Source organism: Opisthorchis viverrini (assembly GCF_000715545.1).
Source record: "Opisthorchis viverrini unplaced genomic scaffold opera_v5_549, whole genome shotgun sequence".
In the NCBI taxonomy this organism is placed as follows: domain Eukaryota; kingdom Metazoa; phylum Platyhelminthes; class Trematoda; order Opisthorchiida; family Opisthorchiidae; genus Opisthorchis; species Opisthorchis viverrini.
In genome coordinates, this window is record NW_008752216.1 from 151262 (window position 1) to 170709 (window position 19448).

The 19448-nt window shown below is 41.6% G+C and overlaps 1 protein-coding gene across 1 annotated transcript in view; it reads left to right on the forward strand.

The window, feature by feature from the left end:
- Positions 1-11358: 11358 nt before the first annotated feature.
- The window catches only part of T265_15503 (hypothetical protein), a gene marked incomplete at both ends in the record, with an annotated part of 38504 nt that continues 30414 nt past the window's right edge, over positions 11359-19448 (forward strand). Inside the window, 4 exons of the mRNA XM_009178431.1 lie at positions 11359-11475; positions 11516-11551; positions 11596-11667; positions 11706-11780. Of these exons, the coding sequence (XP_009176695.1) occupies positions 11359-11475; positions 11516-11551; positions 11596-11667; positions 11706-11780 (300 nt within the window). The remainder of the gene's footprint in view (positions 11476-11515; positions 11552-11595; positions 11668-11705; positions 11781-19448) is intronic.

The window sequence follows — 19448 nt, forward strand, 5'->3', positions numbered from 1 at the left end:
GACTGCTAAGCTGGTGGGCCCTTCGGATATGTCAGCCCTTATGAAAGTTCATCAAGAGAGCTGAGCCAATGTACCCTTGTTATCGCTGAAATTTTTCACACTGAAGGGTCTGGTTTGAACTAGCGATACTGGAAGTCCAATGCAGAAATCTTAGCATAGTTATTCGGTTGCAATCTCGCTAGTCTTATGGATGGGATTAGGACAGTTTTTGTGGTGGGATCGTAATGAAAAATGTGCACAAAATACGATGGGACGGGATGTATGATTTTGTGAACGGTTGTTCCTGACATGGTCCACAGTGTCGAGTTTAGTTATGAATATGGATGCAGGTATAATAAACGCATCAGTACGTTTTGGAAGTGTGGACTTTCGAATAAAGTAATATTAGCAAACCTGAAATGCTTGGTAAGATGTGACTGGTTGGCCGAAGCAGAGCTTGTAACTTCACGTGACGTCTAGGAATCAGGAAGTTCTTCAAGTCCTTGTATGCAAAGCTTAGTGAATTACAATGGAATATTCCAGCTGGAAATATTGCCTAAGACCTGGATATACGTGAGCAGCAGCTTTTGGGTTGACGCGCGCTTTTTATTGAGGCTACGATACTACCGGTGAAATAGCAAAATCTTTGTCAGCAGGTCTTTAAAGCCTTTACCATGTTCGTAGTTCACCCTTAGTTTGTCTCCGTTAGTAGAACTATTGTTTGGATTATCCCAATACCTGAATTGACACTTCATCTCATTCTCTGCATGAGCGTGATCTGAATGACTTTATGTTCATTAACTTACCGGGTGTTCAAACGTGCCGGTAAGCATAACAAAAATACACCAAATATACGCACCTATGTCGCCATATCATAATTTTTTAGTGTTCTCTTCCTGTGCATTTGGGCTCAGTCACACAGTAACTGTCGCAGTGACTAGAGTGGTGGACTGGCCATTGGAAGGCTTGAACAAAGCCTAGCCGATTAGCACGGAGTGGGAACGCAACATCGATATTTAAATAATCTGGCGACCATTTGTGACCTCAAACTATGGTTACAACTACATAATATGGGTAAGAAATTAATAGCGACTTTTCATCCTCAAGGGGTTGTAACACGAGTACAGAAGTTCAGGCGCTGCGATCTTCAGGTACGAGGGTCTACCAAGAATAGGCCACCAATAAGTTAACTGTGCTCAATTCAGACGACATAATATTTTGTCAACTGACTTACAACTTACAAGATGCGTCAGGTTTTTTTCAGCGTTGTGAAGAGAGTTTCTCGCGTGCGATCCTACATTCATTTGCATACCAGTTTGGTTTTCATGGGAGACCTAACTGAATCTCTCGGGGGTAAAAACAGCCAGGGTTCGAAATTTTCTACTAAAATTCGAGTCGACGATCACCCTTGTAGTAACAAGCAGTGAAGGAACCAACATAACCCAACACCATTGAGAATGTAGCCATGTGCACGCAACCGGCCGGTGGCTTAGTTTCTTCTATCGCTACTGGGCCCAAGGCATGAGGTACAATTGCTTTGGAGCTAAGACCGAATGGGTGCAGCCGTTCTCACTAAAACCATTCCATGGTCTTGCATGCTTCAATTGTCATGGCTTTCGGGCGTGGCTTTGGCGTGAGCTGGCCCACAAGAAACATGCCGACAGTAGCTATGGCAACAGAAACCTACATTCCACAACATTGCTAACATTGCACACTTTGAAACTTACACAAGTGAATGCTGCCATCAAGAAAATGCGACGCACTGTGCGTGATCTGTGGGCTAAGTATTATGCCTGTCGCTCGGTTCAAATTTACAGAATGTTGGGTGCACAGAACTCGAGCTTGACTCGAAAAATTATGGGAAATATGGTAATGAGTGTGAATTTTCCAGAAATACCGATCTTGTGGCAGATGAGGCACAAAATCTATTTCAAAAATATGGTTTATACATTGTAACACGAGTGCGATTACTTTGTCTGCAAATGGTTAGTTGCACATAAATGATCATAGTTTTGTTTGAGTAAATTTTATGATACAGAGCAATAGAGTTTGGCTTTTAACTTATTTGGGTGTATCATTGTAATTGCAAATATCTGTCTCTGCGAGTTATGATAACCCTTACCTCAGCGTGTGAGTGATATATTGTCTTAGCACCAGCGTAGCCAAAATCCGGTGACACCAAGAAGGCCCCAAAGTGTTAATACATTAACGTAGCCCGTATCATGCGCTCCGCGTCCGTTTCAAGGTCATGGGTTCGCCTAACCTTAACTTCTAGAGGCTTTACGGAAGACAGCTGCATGCAAACTTTAAAACTAAGCGATAGAAGTTGCCTCGTCCGATTTCCGGTACTTTTTCCATCAGGTAATTGTGCCAGTTTGTGAAAACGAAATCACAAAATCTTATAGTTGCAGCGTAGACTTTTGCATATTGGTCTGGTTTGACATGGGTCGTCAACAATGGCTATGTACTAGTGGGTGCATTTTACGTTTCCTTAAGATCTAAACGTTTCCTGTCGAATAATCTATGACATTCGGTGCTGCGTACATGACATTATTTTGTGAATGAGGAATTTTGCAGCCAGAATCAACTACCTACCAATCCTACTGGGTCTGTAAAATTCACCACTCTTCTAGTGTTGAAACGTAAAAATCTGATGCCCAGCATTCAAATGACATTATCAATTCACGTACGGTCTATGGGCCACACTTCGTCTACTAAACAATCTATTCTACGATTTAGACACTAACAGGGTAGATCGAGAAGGCTGAACCTCACCGGACTATTTGTTGAGGGGGTCTATTAGTGAGCATACCATACATCTGAATACGGACGATGCGCAATCATCCTTCAAGGTTTTCACCAAATTCTTGACTGAACCACGGCACTCTGCATGCAAACTGTTCTTGTGAATATTTACCAAGAAAATATGTAAACTGACCACATCTCGTTGCATCAGCGAAACTACTTGATGATGAGATTACTTACGGTAACTATTTATGCCGCGCCACCTCTTGGAACTGAAGGCCTTGACTGAAACCAATGGGCGTCTAGAAAAGTCCGAATTTATTATTTTTACTGACGCACATGAAACACTAGTCGACACTAATCCGACCATCATGCCCCATTTTAGTCACATGTTCACTCTGGCAATGTTATTAGCAGCTTAGCGAGTTAAGCTTTTTACAATAAGGTGAAAATTTTAAAGCTGAGTGGCATCAGGTCAATATATTGACGCCAGATATAAAACAACGTCCGAAATTTTTTTCATTTTGATAAATTAGGGCTAATTTCGCTACAAAGCGACTGGTAGGTAATATAACAAGTTAAAAAAACTAAAAGATAACTAAGGTCGTCCAAACTCTTTTTCCCGAGAATTCAACGTAGAACGTAGACATATTTCACACACAAGAAAGCTTATGACGTTGGCAAACCATTAGGAGGTATATTAGATGTGAATTTGCAAGAACATGTTCGGTGAATGGGATGCTGGCTATTCCAATCATTAGGGACCGGTGCATAAATTCAGTCTATGGGTTTTCACACGGAATATAGCACTGGCTACTACAGTGATAACAACATTAACAGATTCAGCCATATTCTACCGGCTGAGGGCGTCAAAGTAGTGCGACATTCCCGCCCCGCGGATCTAAGGGTCTCTCAGCCATCCGTATCAGAATGACCGATTCGAAAATCATACCATACAAAATTTCCCTCACTGGCTGTTATTTGGTTGCAAACCCGATGAATCTACCTCAAAATTACCTGAGACCGAAGCAATGTGATGCGATCAATGAACCGTGCTCTTTACTGTGTTGTGGGGGCCTTTGGGTTGTGAGACTAGCATAAGAACCCACAATGAGATTTGATGACACTAGTTTGGTCATCTGAAGTGCAGAGATCAGAGGGGAGCGCTTTTATAAAGTTAAGAGTTGTCGTCTGCCGTCATTTGACCATGGACGACCTATACGAAATATGGTTCAGTTTGATCGTATGGCTATATCAGGTACATTTTCGACCAGCATAATTCACCGTCCACAAATCAAATCGATCAGTAGTTAACATGTGTTCCTTCTAAATTCAGGAGTTTTACTGTCTGACCACCTGGACCTAAAGACAATTATTAGGCATTCACAGCGCGCATGCCTCATTGGAACGGCCGTAGTTTCTCTCTTCCAAAAAAGACCGACACAATTCCTGAATTGTCTACACATAATTAGATTTCATCCTGTTATTCCCTGCGTGAAAGTGAATCAATTCGCCGGGCATCGCAAATGCCATGTCACAAAACAGGACCTTCAGCGTTGACCTAGTGTTATTTCTAGGAGCATTGACCCCAAAGTGCCTGAAAAATCAAACATTCAAAATCAGGCCCCAGCTATTCTGTGTACATCCCTCCATAACTTTTGAGATTTCGCCACCAGTAGCCGTTTTTGTAGATAACTACGTCATTTCGTACTATGGTCTTCAGGTCACTCTTAAATGTACGAGCCCAGTTCATTGATTGTCATTGTACTGGATCTTATCGCACGCAAATAAGAGGAGGCCATTGTTCTTGTTCATTTTCGAATCATAATTACAGTGATACGTCGTTGCAAACTCATTTCCTTACTATATCAGTCGTTGGCAGACTTTGGTAGTACAAACTTGGTAATGTCGACATCTTCAGCAGCATTACGCCACACTGAAGTCCAAACTCGGCGCCCCATTAATTTCACAAAGCAGTCAGCAAAGTAGACGTTTGTTTAAGCAGTTCCAAATAAGTCAGACAAATAGCAAAACCAACTGTCACACCGCCGCTGCATAGAAAAATTAAAAGTGAAGTGATTGTTTTCTATCTCAATCTGTCTGTTTATGTCGCCGTTTGAAGTAATCTGGCGACATCTTGATGAAAAATCATTGGTGACATTGTTCAGGATCTGCGTAGATAATTCTTTCGTAGATTGTGTCACGATAAATTGTCTGCGTCGGTACTGTCCAACGATTCATGAAACCATATCATGCTCAGACAAGTGGCCTAGAGAATAATTCGGTGAAATGTTGCCATGAAAGCTTTTGTGGAAGACTGCCACGAGGTGGGTTCTATGGACTGAAAAAGCACGCCTTCTTAGCCTGATAAGATATTCGGAACTTACTAGAACTGGCCCTTTTGAGTTATTGGCTTGTTTAAAGTCACAACAGTTGTTTGTTGTCGTTTGAACTAACCGTGCCTTGAAACTTGCCTGAATAAACTTTGAATATGACTGCAACTTGGGGTTTTCTTGCTTGAAACTTCATTGATACGCAAAACGAATGTACAACTATGTTTATGTTTGTGTGTATACGCCGAAGTATTCAAGATTTTGTACCAGAACATACCAGTTGGTAACCTTTATCAACTTACGGGGGCATGTAAATGCTAGCAGCCAATTGTTTGTAGTGAATGGCTGCTTCGACACGTTGGCGGACCGATAGGCCTTTCCTTAATGCAGATGTAATGTAGATAAAAAAGAGAATATTTTTAATTCAGTAGAATCCAGTAGAATACAGCTGAATTGAGAATACTTTGGTGGCAGGTTAAATCAAATGGTATTAGCTTTTAACCAATAGGGAATTCTGTCTGTGATGATATGGATGGCGTAGGGGTTTAGTGGCACAGACTGTGGTTTTTATGTGCGCCGGGAATTAGGCAATTCTAATAAGTATGTTAACACGGAATAACTGGTAATGATGATCATTCAACAGTAACGTCCTTTCGGTGCCTAGCTGCATGTCACCCCGTAGGGGTTTAGTGGCACAGACTGTGGTTTTTATGTGCGCCGGGAATTAGGCAATTCTAATAAGTATGTTAACACGGAATAACTGGTAATGATGATCATTCAACAGTAACGTCCTTTCGGTGCCTAGCTGTCATGTCACCCGAAGGAATTACGAAAGCTGACACAATGTCAGGTTGCCCTACCCTAGACAGGAGAAGTCTAAGGGCGCGACCCAGGATTAAAAATTGCTGCAACTTTTCGGCTGGCCATCAAGAAATGGATTGAACTGTTTCATGTAGTGAGTAGCGAGTAGCGAGTAGCCCTGGTATATCCTAGTGCAATATGCTTTGAACTTCCCTGAATATGCACATGTATGCTCAGCTGACATTGGCGACCAAGTTCAGGCTGTTATAGTATTCTGACTATAGTTATTGCTTGTGAAATGTAACGTGCCCTTTTCCTTAAGACAAACTTCACTTTGGGATACTTTTGGGGAGTCTATCTGGTACGTTGAGTTTAGTCACATAAGAGGTGAAAATGTTGAACTTTGCAAAACAGCGCCTTATGAATTCAGACTTATATATATTACTTTTCAACTCAAGGAGGTTTATTTAGACCGCTTCTAGTACAGAGGAAGAGGCATTTTCTGGCCACACGTCTGGTGGGCTGACTCTTCAAGAGGAAACTACCCAACGGGAATACTGTACGCAGCCGTCACCATGCATCACAAATTTTGGCGTTCAATTGATTAACAAAGTATGGTGCGATGTTATTTGTGTACTAATTCCTAAACACTCCTACAGTCATCTCAGCGTAAATAACCAGTGGATGTGAAAAATAACTCAGCACTCCTTGTCTTTGGTTGTAGTGAACAATCAAGAAATTGAAATTCGGAATACAGTACGATAAGCGCTACCGGAAGTTTTCAACCATATCAGTTCTTAGCGCAATTTTCGCGTCCCCTCTTCGGTAAACACAAACTTTGTAAGCTATTCGATGAAGGGGAGAAGATTGAAGTGCGACCAACACATATCTACGTACTTCAAAGAAGTATACGAGGATTAGACCTTTTCGTGTTACTAGTAAAACAACACAGTGAAATGAATAATAGCAAGAACAGTCGTAAAATGAAAGCTTCCGCTGCCAAATCAACATAAAACAAACTAATACGGATAAGATGGGCTCATTCGAAAGCTAGGATTCTTGACTTCCTCTGGCATACCTCACAAATGAGCCCATTGGTGTTTTGAAACCAAGCAGAGTCAGGCATATATATCTGAAGCAAGCATTAGGAAGCGACTTGTTATTATACATTACCATTATATGAAGACACCCGCCTCCCGTTTTGGGTGGTGGGAATTTATTGGTAGGAATGAAGAAGACTGACCATTTGAATTCATTATGTTTTTCACTTCTGGCATGCAAATTCTATCTCAGCTGGCGTATGCTGACACAAATTCGAGCATCTGCTAAATTAGTTTATAGGACTCACAGGTATTGACAGTGGTTCTTAAAAATTTCTCATTATAGTCGTCCCATAGCAAGGAAATTAGTTTTTAAACCAGTCTATTGCATAATGTGAAGGAATCGGATATCTTGATAGTACCGTTTGAACATTGTCGAGTCTATTCTTAAGTGAACGAATACCAGGGCTTGTCCAAGTAGGGGGCGAAAAAAGGATCCCGTTAAATGTGTTGATCGGATGTGGACAATAGAGTGATTCTATGTACATTCCGGGCCTGACATTTTCTACCGCGAATTGTCAGCTAACATGAGTTCACGATCACTGGCAATCGATACGCATTTTAAGGTCATACGCGAGCCAATTGTCAAACAGAAATTATGATACTGGTCCCGCTTTGTCCAATCATATTAATTGATCCTTTGATTGTCCGGGACTTGCTGATGTGCCGGGCTAACCGAGGCGGCCTTTACTGTGTGGGAGCAGAACTTCAGGGTCAACTTGTCACAACCAATGTTTTTAACGTTTTGAAGAATACGCTGCCGTGGAAAGCAAAATACTCGCGTTTATAATTATGGGACCCCAGAGTGAAGCAGCAAATGAACCCTTAAGTTACGTAGAAGTTCAGATAAGCAGCTGTTCGTTTGAACGCACCTGCCGTTTCAAGGTGATTTGCAAATTAACTGGAATGTTTTAAAATAATTTTGCTGCTTCAATGTATGCTTTTGTTGTCCATCTGGTGTAAAGAGAGTCGTGGATGTTATTTTACATTACTGGCCTCATATACTTTACATATCCATCAAGTCTGAACCTGGAAAGTGGATAAAAACGGGTGGAATATGTGTGAATGGATAAGCGACGTTTTATTATGGGTATGTGACTATTGATTACCTGGATAGTAAGGTTCGGACAAAATATGCAACTACCCAGGTAACAAATGTAGCTCGTAGGATCTATCAGAACTCCTAAGCTGAGCAGCTTTTATCGCTGTCTCTAAGAGTTTCGAATATTTTGTGGGAGACAAGATGAACACGGGAAAACAAAACCGATTATTGTTTCCAAATCAAGTTCTCCATACCAATGGCTGGATTTCAAGTTGACACTAGTTCAGCGATAGAGTGGACAAAAGTATGTAAACCACTCCATACTGTCATTACTATCTTGCAGAACGGGTTTATTTTTGATCATCAGGTGTAGGGCATAATTGGGAAGGATACCTGCAATTAACACACATGCCCTGAAGCAAATAACGTGAAACAAATTAGATGAATTTGGTCAACATACCGTAGTGTTTCACTGAAAGACTCTCAAATCCAATCCGTATCGTAAGTTGATAACTCTTCGGTTCATACTTTGTCAGCTATCGAATTTACCCGTCCTATGATTTGGCTTGACGTTGGGCTTTCCAAAGCTGCCGAGATTAGGTTTCTAAATTGATCAGTCCCGTTTCTTTACACGATGGAAGAGTAATCATCTCTTAATGAATTGACAAAGGCTAACCGCCATTTTGTCGGGCTCAAAATAGTCTATCATCATGCTTGTTCGTTCAAATCAAAAGGAAAATAAACCCCTGTGTCTTTAATGATGCTAAATATTGCCAATCTACTCATTCCACCTGCGGAGTAGACCGCTTTGATTGAAATGGATTTCCTTCACATACCAGTCATACTCGGTGCACATTCTTGCGTCTTATCCATCAAGAAGTACTTGGGTTTCATCGACAGCTCCATGCTGTGACTCCTGGCGAAAGATGTGTTTCAGCGTTGCCTTCAATAAACCAGTGTCCACTGAGGTCGGTAGGCTTCCATCATCTTCACCCGTTCCATAATTTTGCTCCTGTCAGTTTTGTTTGAGTCCGTCGGGTAGCTTACTGATGTAACTCAGTGTTGTCGTTGGTGTGATGTGCCAACAGTGCTCTACACTTCTCATTCTAACAAAGGCTGCATACTGTTCCGCCACTTAAACAAACTGAAATCCCTAATTCACCGTTTAGTCTCAGCCCGTTTCAGACTGCGTGGGCTACAACAACGCTACCACGGTACCTGTAAAAAGTTGCAAAAGTTGACGATGTCAAAACCAAAGTCTTGTCAGTCTTGGAACAAGAATGAAGAATGCCATTTGTCATAATTCCACTCAGATACTTATTAAGATCACCGAGCAACGTTTTGTAAAGATTCTAAGACGAATGAATCAGCGTTCGACGTTGGAAACTATCCCTGAGTGACGGTAACTTAGATGGACCCCATACCCTTGTCGCTTTGATGCTTCTTTTTGTAGGTCTAGGAGAGTGTTGTAAGATCTGCGCTTGGTTCCTAACGCTAATTAAAAACAGCGGCATTTCATTTATTGTTAGTGAAACTAGTGAGAAAAGAAGGAAAGTTACTCCAGATTACTAGAGTAGCCATTGAAATTTCAAACAGGGACTCAAGGCGTGGCAAAGGTGTAGATGCAAAATGGGAGACAGCCAGTGAATTTTTCCAATTGGTTCTCTGAACGTGACACAGTTTTGTTTGTCTCGAATGTATGGTTTTAAAGGTTTTCATTAACTATGTTTTATTCAAGTACACCCACTAGTATTCCACGGCAATTATGAACTATTGTGCTTATTGTCAGAATGTCGACGTTTCATTTGAATTTAGTATAAACCTCCATAACAAGCCATCGGAAGAAGGAAATGCTCAACGACACAAGTTCCTGATTCTGGGTACCAATGGCTGATAGTTCGAACTCTTATTCAACCTCGATATGTGACTGACATCCATCGCTTCATGCTTTTTCTCAACGTGATTAGTGAACTGAAATGCGGAAAATATTATGCCGTTTATTACGTGTTCAGTATCATATTCGGCTGTGACTTTCTCCTCGCGTGTTTCTTGACCTAATGTCTAATCATCCAAGTTGGTGAGCCCGGTGACATTGCAGATATACATATGCTTACGTATCTGCATCTATCTACATATCGATACATTTGAATAGCTACCCAGATATCTATATACCTAATCCGTCTGGTAAAAATACTCCCAAATGGCCTATTTGTTTCCTGCCTGAGTTGTCCAAGAATCGACAACTTGCTTCACACTAATTTGTAGGTAAACAGCAGTCCGAAAACAAAACTATGGACAAAATACCTATCCCGCAAAACCCAAAAAAATGCAACCAAAAAGTTGCCCAGTGGGTTTCAAGCGTGTGTCACGCCACCTGACTGGGAAGTCTTGACTGGCAGGTCAATCGATTCTCACAACCAGGACGTCGTTCGTTCGATGAGTCGGGCACATATCGCCCAAGTGTGAACACATTCTCCTGTTCAGAGGCAAAAATCCAGGTGCGTCCAAAGTGCGTTGGTGGAGTAGTGGTTACACGCTCGCCTCGCAGGTGTCTGGGGCTCAAATTCCGGCACGGTCATTGGATATGCACTGCTGCTGAGCTCTAATACGAGCGAAACTCGAGTCCAGTGCTTCCCCTTAGTGTGGACTCATCGGAATAATTATGCCAGAACAGGAGGACCACGAGAGCGGTGTGACTAGGATCGAAAACAAATCACTACCTGAAACGTGCCATGGTGCACATAAGATAAAAAATACTCAGTTAATGCGGTACCCCGATTCGCAAACAAATCATATCATTTGCCTGCATCCGCGGATGCAGGCAGATTGTCTCCTGCAGAATGTGGAATGTTCTTCGCTAGCAACCTATTTTTTACCCCGAATTTATAGACAAAAACATTAAAGTGGCCGTTTCTCATCGGAAACAACTATCCACAAACACTGTTTTTTTTACATATTCCCGCGCTCATCTCTATCTATTCATGCATGTCTCTTTCCTTGATCGCTGGAACCGATTTTGACATCATAATGATATACTAAGAAGGGGTGGCTACTGGTAAAATATACTAAACGATCTAAGGACGACAATACCGCTTCAAAAATACCTCAAAAATGAGGATTTGTATTAAAGGATACTGGAGGAGAGAGGCCTTGCCTTGATCTGATACGCGTATCGGTAGTTTGTGAACAACACTCTGTTTCGATGCGGTTTCGATTGGTTCTTCTAAGACGCGTAACATTCATGAAGGAAGTTATTACTCCTTAGATCACTGTCTGGACATTTCTATGTATACTCTTGAAGTCTAAACGTATTCTCCAGCAGCAAAATTTACCCCTGTGACCTTTCCTCATTCTCCAGGATTCTGCAACACTGCTCAACTGTGGCTATACGCACCAAGCTCTGTGTGACGAACTCCAGTATCAGAACTGCCTCGAGCAGAAGATAGACCTAATTCACGACAGTCCAGCGGGTGATGTATGTTCAGATTTCCACCATATAACGCTCGCTGATTTAGGAATCCCCGGTGTATGAAGAACTTCACAACATCACGGTAAGTGAATCACAAAATGCTCCCATAAAACATATCTTATTTAGAAAATAATTGACGTCAACAAACAATGTTTGCATTATTTGGGTGGCATCACGGATCTGGAGGATTTCTACTCGGTAAGTTCCCTTATTGTAAAGAATTCAACCTGTCGCAGGACTTAACTGCTCTCAATACGAAGCGTGCATTAGAACTTGTCTCACAAAGAATGGGATCTCGGTTTTGGAAACGGGTGAGTTGGAGTGACAGTTTTCACTTGGATATCTTGCGTCAGAATCATTGTAGCCCATGATGCTTCCTTTCTCCTGTTGAAAAGTAAATGCGGAATTTCTAATGATACAGACCGGCACTGATGATATTTCTGAGAGTTCTAAAATTATTGTTCCGCTTCTGTCTCAGTGTCAGTCGATTATATTGTGCACGAAATAATATTCCACTCACGATAATTGAAGTTGAACTATTGAAGTCTGAAGCTAATAACTTCATGGAAATTCAGTTATCACAAGAATGCCGGTGATTACTCAACGGATATTTTAAATGAAACTGTCCGACGTTTCGGCTACCGAAGGTGGCCTTTATCCAGGAACAAATGGCTAATATCAAAACACTGACAACGCGGTTTAGCAGGGACTGGTCAACATACTGTCATACATGCTTCGACCGGGGGAGTGTCATCTGTCCTATCGGTTGCGAACGGCTGTTATACTCTCTGCACGCTCCACGTGTGACTTTTTGAATAAAGTGCTATTTCACTCACCGTCTCGCCCCCGGGTCACCCTTGTACGATGAATTTAGTTCAATCGAACGGCAAACAACTCAAAAATACCAGACCTGACAACGCACAAAGGTGAACAACTACTATTCAGAGGCGCATCTATGCACATACACCAAGGTTTCGCTGTAGCAGATGCATATCATCAAATTTAACCCGATCGTTCTCAGCCAATATATGAAGTGTAATAGCTGAGTAATGCTTTAGTTCGTTCAGTCTGCCCGCGTTTCTTAAACTGGTCTGACATTGTTCTTTATAAACGTTGATTCGAACACTCAGTTGCCAACTGGATTGTTCTGTATTAATGCAACCGCAATAGGTGCGATAAATCTCGTAGACACATTTGGTATATAATCAACAGGCTGAACCGAGCAGTTCGTGCGAACCAGATGTCTTTGCATGGTGTTGTCCATTTGGAAATTGGTACGGATGTTGAAGATGGAGAGCATACAACCGATACTTTCACATGAGCACTGCCGTTACGGGATCCGACTTTCGTCATTTGGTTCGAAGCTTTGTCTAGTTGCTGTATCCAGGTCGGCTGAAGCATATGTTCGATGAAATCTATCAGACATCCACTGCCTCTCGATGTCCTTTTTAATACGGCTAGTCTCGCTTTCTGGGAAAACTGTATTATTACAGATACCATTCACTTGGTGAACCAGTATTGCGAACCATCGGTCGCTTCATAGGCAGTGGGAGAGTAGAGTTAAATTTTTGTGGCAATCTGATTAAGCCAGTTTTTAACAAACTTTGGTTCCAAACTGATCATGGCTCCCGGAGACCTTGAATTCAAGGAGAGCAATCTTTTTCTTAGATGTCTCATGCTTCACAGTAAAACAAATGAAGTTGCTGAGATATGACAAAAGCTGACTTACATAACGTCTTTTGATAACAAATCTGCCATCGATGCATCTCTGCCAAACTCTCGGTGGACTGAGATTCAAGCTATGCTAAGAATAGGTTGGCCACATCAGGGTAAACTGTGAGCGAATCCTCCAGTCTTTTCGGAAATCTGGTCATTAAACGTGAATACAGTACATTGGAACTATATTCCTATACATTGCGTAATCTCCTATAAATGCAGGGGAGTGCGGCTGTTCTTGAGGATGTCTTACTGACTATCAGCGATGGGCAAAGCAGTGTAAACTAAAATAACATCAAAATTGATAAAAGTCTAATCATCACCAAGAATTACCAGGTTTATGATCTGGGTAAAATCGTACCAGTTGGTGATATTACTCACTATATTAATTTGAAGTGGCCTCAGTATTGCTGCGATATCTTTGAATGAATTTTGTGTGGGACAATGACCATAAGCCACAGTAAGACGTCATGAAACTCCCTGTTTGTATAATTTGGTATCCTGAAATGTCCGACCGGGCTGTTCGATTTTGGTGTCAGACGAAACCACAAGAATAGTCCCTTGTCGGTTTTGGGACCTGTTTTTTAGTTCGTTCAGGTTGTTGCCTCCAGCTGAGTGGTTCTGTTCCTCTTTCCGACTGATTCGCATGCATTTCCTTTAGGGTTAATTTTCCACTTGACCCTTTCCTTCTGTTTGGTCAAATGAGAGCTAGTTTATCACTTATTCTTGATGCCTTGTAGTCTCATTATCTGGTTTTTGCTTGGTTTCTAAGGTGCCTCCCTGCCATTCTGTTCGTTTACGTTCTCTCTGGTTGTGTATTTCTGTAGTACTGATTTTATATGTTGAGCTTTGGTTCTCATGATTCCTTCTACTGGTACTGTGTCTGGTTTATTGTACGCTGCTCTATGGCATAGCTCCTGGGTTCTCTTATCTTGAGGCCTGCAGAGTAGATGGATCGCAGTATTTTTTTTAAACACTACGATGATAAAACAAGCATATCCTCAGACTCAAAGGTGCTTACTTGGAAGGATTCTAAGGGAAAGAGCTCATTGGAGACTTCAACCAGTCCTGCATGAGGCGCTTCAAGGTGATGACGTTGAATGGGAAAAATCATTTCCGACAATTTAAAAGAAAGTCTTTTGCTTCTCGGTAGCAATACCGACTTTATATCGGGGCCGCAGAGATGCATTTGGTTGACATTTGGCAATGTACCATCACTAAAGGGTACGTCATTCACGAGTTACACGAAGATGATGAAACAAGCGTGCGATATTAATCACGGTTTCCTTCAAGAGAGAGTTAGCTGGGTAATGGGTAACAATTCGATCTTCAGTGCTGAAGGTGTTATTTTTTATTACATAAATCATGGTAAAAGGTAGCGACTCTGTTGCTAAATGAGGGCCGGAAGTTGTAGTTCTCGAAGACACTAAAAGTAAGTCGGCGGTTCTAGAAGCAGGAGGATCAGTCGACTTTGTGTCTGTGACTCCAGAAAACCGGCTTAGAACCATGGTCATCCATCACAAGAGTGATGAATTATGGGCAATTCAACTCATTGGAGTGTGTTATTTTTTGCGGCCGAGAACTACCTACTGGATATCTATAAACTGAACAGGGTCTACTCCAGAAAACAGATCTGTATTAATTATGCAACAATTCAATATGATCTGTGTCTGCATTTCAACAAGGAACTGCAGTTGAAAATAAGGAAATTAATAATGAGAGATGCCTAGTAATAATATTGATAATATCAATAGGAATAATAGTTTGTAGGCCTGTTGGATCTTGATCTTTTGTTTCTGATAGCTGTTGTGGTGTTTTTTATCAACTTGCATAAGAAAGATGCCTAGTAATAATATTGATAATATCAGTAGGAATAATAGCTTGTAGGCCTGTTGGATCTTGATCTTTTTTCTTTGATAGCTGTTGTGGTGTTTTTTATCACCTTGCATATGAGTGAGCACAAATTGTCTGGACCGGTTCTGAATTCAACTGGCGTCGCCGTTGCTTAAATAAATTAGATCATTAGCAATAATAGCATTATTTTCTGCTGCACTATTCTGCCCGATAAGGAACAGGCCACCGGTCGTAACAGTTTAAGCACGACAGTTCTACCGTTGTGCCATAGTACATTATTCCCATTTCACGGGTTTTATCAACTGAAGTTATATATCCAGTAGATGGATATGCGCTCGGGTCGATCTATTTTACTGGTTTTGAGTACGTGATAATCATCCTCACGAGGATAATTTTGTTTAAAGATGAGTGTGAAGCCTCAATCGGAAGTCTCCATCTCATCAGGCAACAGAAACGATAGTTGTTTTATAGAAACTCTACTTCACTGCTTTTTCAACACTTCTGCTTGATAATCACATGATTCTTGCTACTCCGTAAACCAAATAACTTTGGTGTATCCACGTGACTGGCTAACAAGCGACAAACGTCACTTTTACGGTATCCGCCACGAAGTGATTGTATTTTTAGTATTGTTCTGACTACGCATTCACACAACCCTGGCATGATTAGGCAGTTCAGTCGAATTTTTCTCTTGTTAGAGCTCACCTGCGGTGTAGTTTTTAAACTTGTCCACTCTTACATAGTCTTTCGAGGGCGGGAATGCTGAGAGTTATTGTAAATTGTGACAAGTAAAACGCGCGAGGCAGTAGGAACAATGCTTCTGAATACATTGGTAATAGCTTAGAGGAAACTTCCGGCGTATGTGAGAATCTTTAATTCAGCGCTTTTGACTACACGGTTACCAAATACCTCATCTATCATACAAAAAGCAATCCTTTGTTAAAATAGACTGCCCCTGGCCGAACAACACATTAGCTCGCTTTGGCAAAATTCGAGTAGACTCTTCACGAAAGGACCGCCTATCCCTTTTCACAACTCTACATACCTCTGGTTCTTCATCGATACAGTTAATGCACATACTTCTGATCAACAGGTCGTTTCGAAAGAATGCATAGCACGCATTATTTAAAGTCGCTAATATCTGGCTGAAAAGGATGCTGCGCATTCCAACTGAGAAATGCACGCAGCCCAGTTTGCCTGCAGTACATTGCTTCAATTTCGGTCGGGGTCGCTTTTGAGTGACAACAGCAAACTTCATCTGGCATTCACAAATCGATGCGAATTGCATAGGACGCCTACTTTTGGCAGGCTAATCAGTGGTAGAGTGGGCGATTTAGGTGTGATGTGCAAATCGTAATTAATATCACGAATGGGTCTTTTCGATTTTTTCATTTTCGTCGAACTACGGACACTCCGATTTCCAGTACATGTTAATAAAATGGCTAACGCTAAGTTTATTACTAATTTCAGCGTGCTGCATTATACTAGTAGGATGAAATCGCCACTAAACCCACGGTAATCAGAGAGATCACAGCCCTGCTGTTATGAAAGTACACTTCACTTGTTACCCATCTATTGTTGAGACGCAAAGATGACAGTGTAAAAGAAAATGCATTATCTATTGTTTTATAGGTCATAGTAACCACGTCTCAAGTTGAACTATTTCATAGTTCACCAGAGTTGGATTTACTTGGGCGTGTTGGATTCTTGAGCCTAAAGGATGAATTCGAGCAAGATCGTCCTTTTTCATTACAAAATTAGGGTAGCCTGAAACATCAAATCCGAAGACATATTAAACTGAAAGCAAATTAGGATATCCATTTTCCCAATATTAACCATCTTTTTAATGTAGGAATATTAGAACCTATATTAAAGATCAATGGTGCACGCAGACGCGGCTAAGCCAAATGAAACGCTTGTCAGCTTTAAGGGTAATATAAACCTGATATGCCTTGCACAAGCTTGAAATAATCAGAGTTAGTATGCACACAGGACGATAGTATTTGCACTAATCTGGCACCATGGCGAACAGTTATTGAAAACCTGATTTCACACAGACCCTAACAGTTTCCGCTTGAAAAATGTAGCTTCAATATCATTAGTAGTCCTCAAGATGTAGCTAAGTCAATTAGGTATGTATTCCAGAAAACTTTTATGTTTTTTGAATGACTTTTCTAAGTGAGAGCGTGGTAATAGACTGAATGCGTCCCACAGTGAATGACTTTAGCCATACGAATATATACATATATAAGCATGCATACAACTATACAAAAGGATACATAAGTGGTTATTTCCATTTCGTAATATATTTCATCACAAAAACGTCTCGAAAGGTTTACTTAAGGTGGCTCAAACATTTTATATGCTGACGTACTAGCCAGCAGGAGAAGCGTGAGGCGTTTGGTCAGATAATCGCCCATAAGTCGCTTTCATATATTTAACACGGAGAAAGTGACAAAGTAGATCCAATGGTATCACCAGGTCTTTCTGAACATCTTTCGTCTCAGTCTAACTGTCGTACCTTTTGTCTGGTGTAGGGGTAATGATCCACTCCCTGAAAGTAGTTTGGTCGACCCAAGTGACGCTTGTCAAAAATATGCCTTGCAGCGTTTATATAGAAGTCTCACTAGCTGGGTTGAAAGGCTATTGTAGAAGATGCTATACCGTGCACACGAATAGCTGATATCCTTCTCTACTTCGTATTTTTGTACAGTGTCAGATGGAGAGAAGTGGGATACTGTCTTTAGGCGTCGGTATATCAGCCTCTGTCAAAAATATGCCTTGCAGCGTTTATATAGAAGTCTCACTAGCTGGGTTGAAAGGCTATTGTAGAAGATGCTATACCGTGCACACGAATAGCTGATATCCTTCTCTACTTCGTATTTTTGTACAGTGTCAGATGGAGAGAAGTGGGATACTGTCTTTAGGCGTCGGTATTATCAGCCTCGTTACTGGTCGATGTGATACTGGTCGTTGGAAAAGCACGCTATACCCTACTCCGCAGACACCGACAAATAATTGTAACCATTGCGGACCTCATTTGAATGTAGGTTTCATTGGTGGTCTATCTTCCTGATTCTTGTTGAGTCCCCTTTGGAAGTGGACCGGTACATCCTCCCTTTACTGCCTTAGGGTATGCGCGCATATACTCGGATTCTGGTGAAAACGTGCAGATGGAACCTGTTCATTGTGCCTGGCATACAAACAGTACATGACTGTCCGTGAGTAGCCAACTGGAGTAAGTAGCCTTAGCTAAAATTATTCTCCTAAAGGATATCTGTCGCGAACCTTTCTGGCCGTTTAATCATCCACCATTTGGAACAATGACATCCGAAAGTCCACGTCAATGGTCCCTTCGGTGTTCGGGCGCAGGTCCTTCAAACTACGGTAGTCCGGTCGGCACTCTGATACGCCTGAAAATTACGAATATGGTATCTAGGTGGAGTCTCAGGAATTACAGATCTCTGATGCCGTAACACGCTTTGTTCTCAAGACTCAACATGATACCAAGGGAGCTACGACCTCACAGCCTGCCCATTGTCACATCATCCGTCTGTAATTACCGGTCAAAAGAAAATTTCCGCATAACCTTATCTGTTCACTCAGCGGGAAGATAGTTTAAGTGAACATGGTTACATATCAATTCAATGATCTCTTTGGATGGGAAGAAATTAAATGGAAATATGGATCAAGAGAAGCTGGACGCTTATCAGAGTTAATGTGTCATTTAGTTGTTTGCTGAATTTAAAACTTTTTCTAAGCGAGAGTGTGGTAATAGACTGAATGCGTTCCACAAACCACTTAGCCGATTTGTGTCAGTGCGTGATTTCCATCAAAGTGGAACACACGCGTTGTGCTTTTTGACCTAGCTGTGCAAGTATGGGCATCGTTTCTCATTAGGTGAGACGGTCACATCCTACTTCGGAAAGCATGCTTTTCAATCATAAGATTCCGTAAACTTTGCTTTGGGGGGAGTCAATCGCAAGTCCTCCAGGACTAGGTTCAAATTCAATACATACTCTTTTCCTAACCAAAGAAACTGGTTAAAACCCAAATTTCCACACAGTGTCACATACCTTGTCTTATCTATTGGCGACCCTCCAAGTGGTCACGGTTGGTTTACTCGCCGTGTACAGTATCAGAACGTTGAGTCAACGAAATTCATCAGGAACCCATAGGAAACAGTGTTTTAATTTGGGCAATATTCACTCTGATTTTGGATAAACAGGGTCTAATACCTTAAACCGAACGTCTAGGGTGTGGGACTGGCGAGCGTGTGGAAAGCGGTCTTAGATCGGCTGAGGTGACACGTGACGGTGCGCTTGTCAATTCACTCAGGATCATTAGAAAAAACCGTGGGGGGGGGGGGGAGGGGGGGGAAACCCCAACCGAACAAAGGTCACAGCATC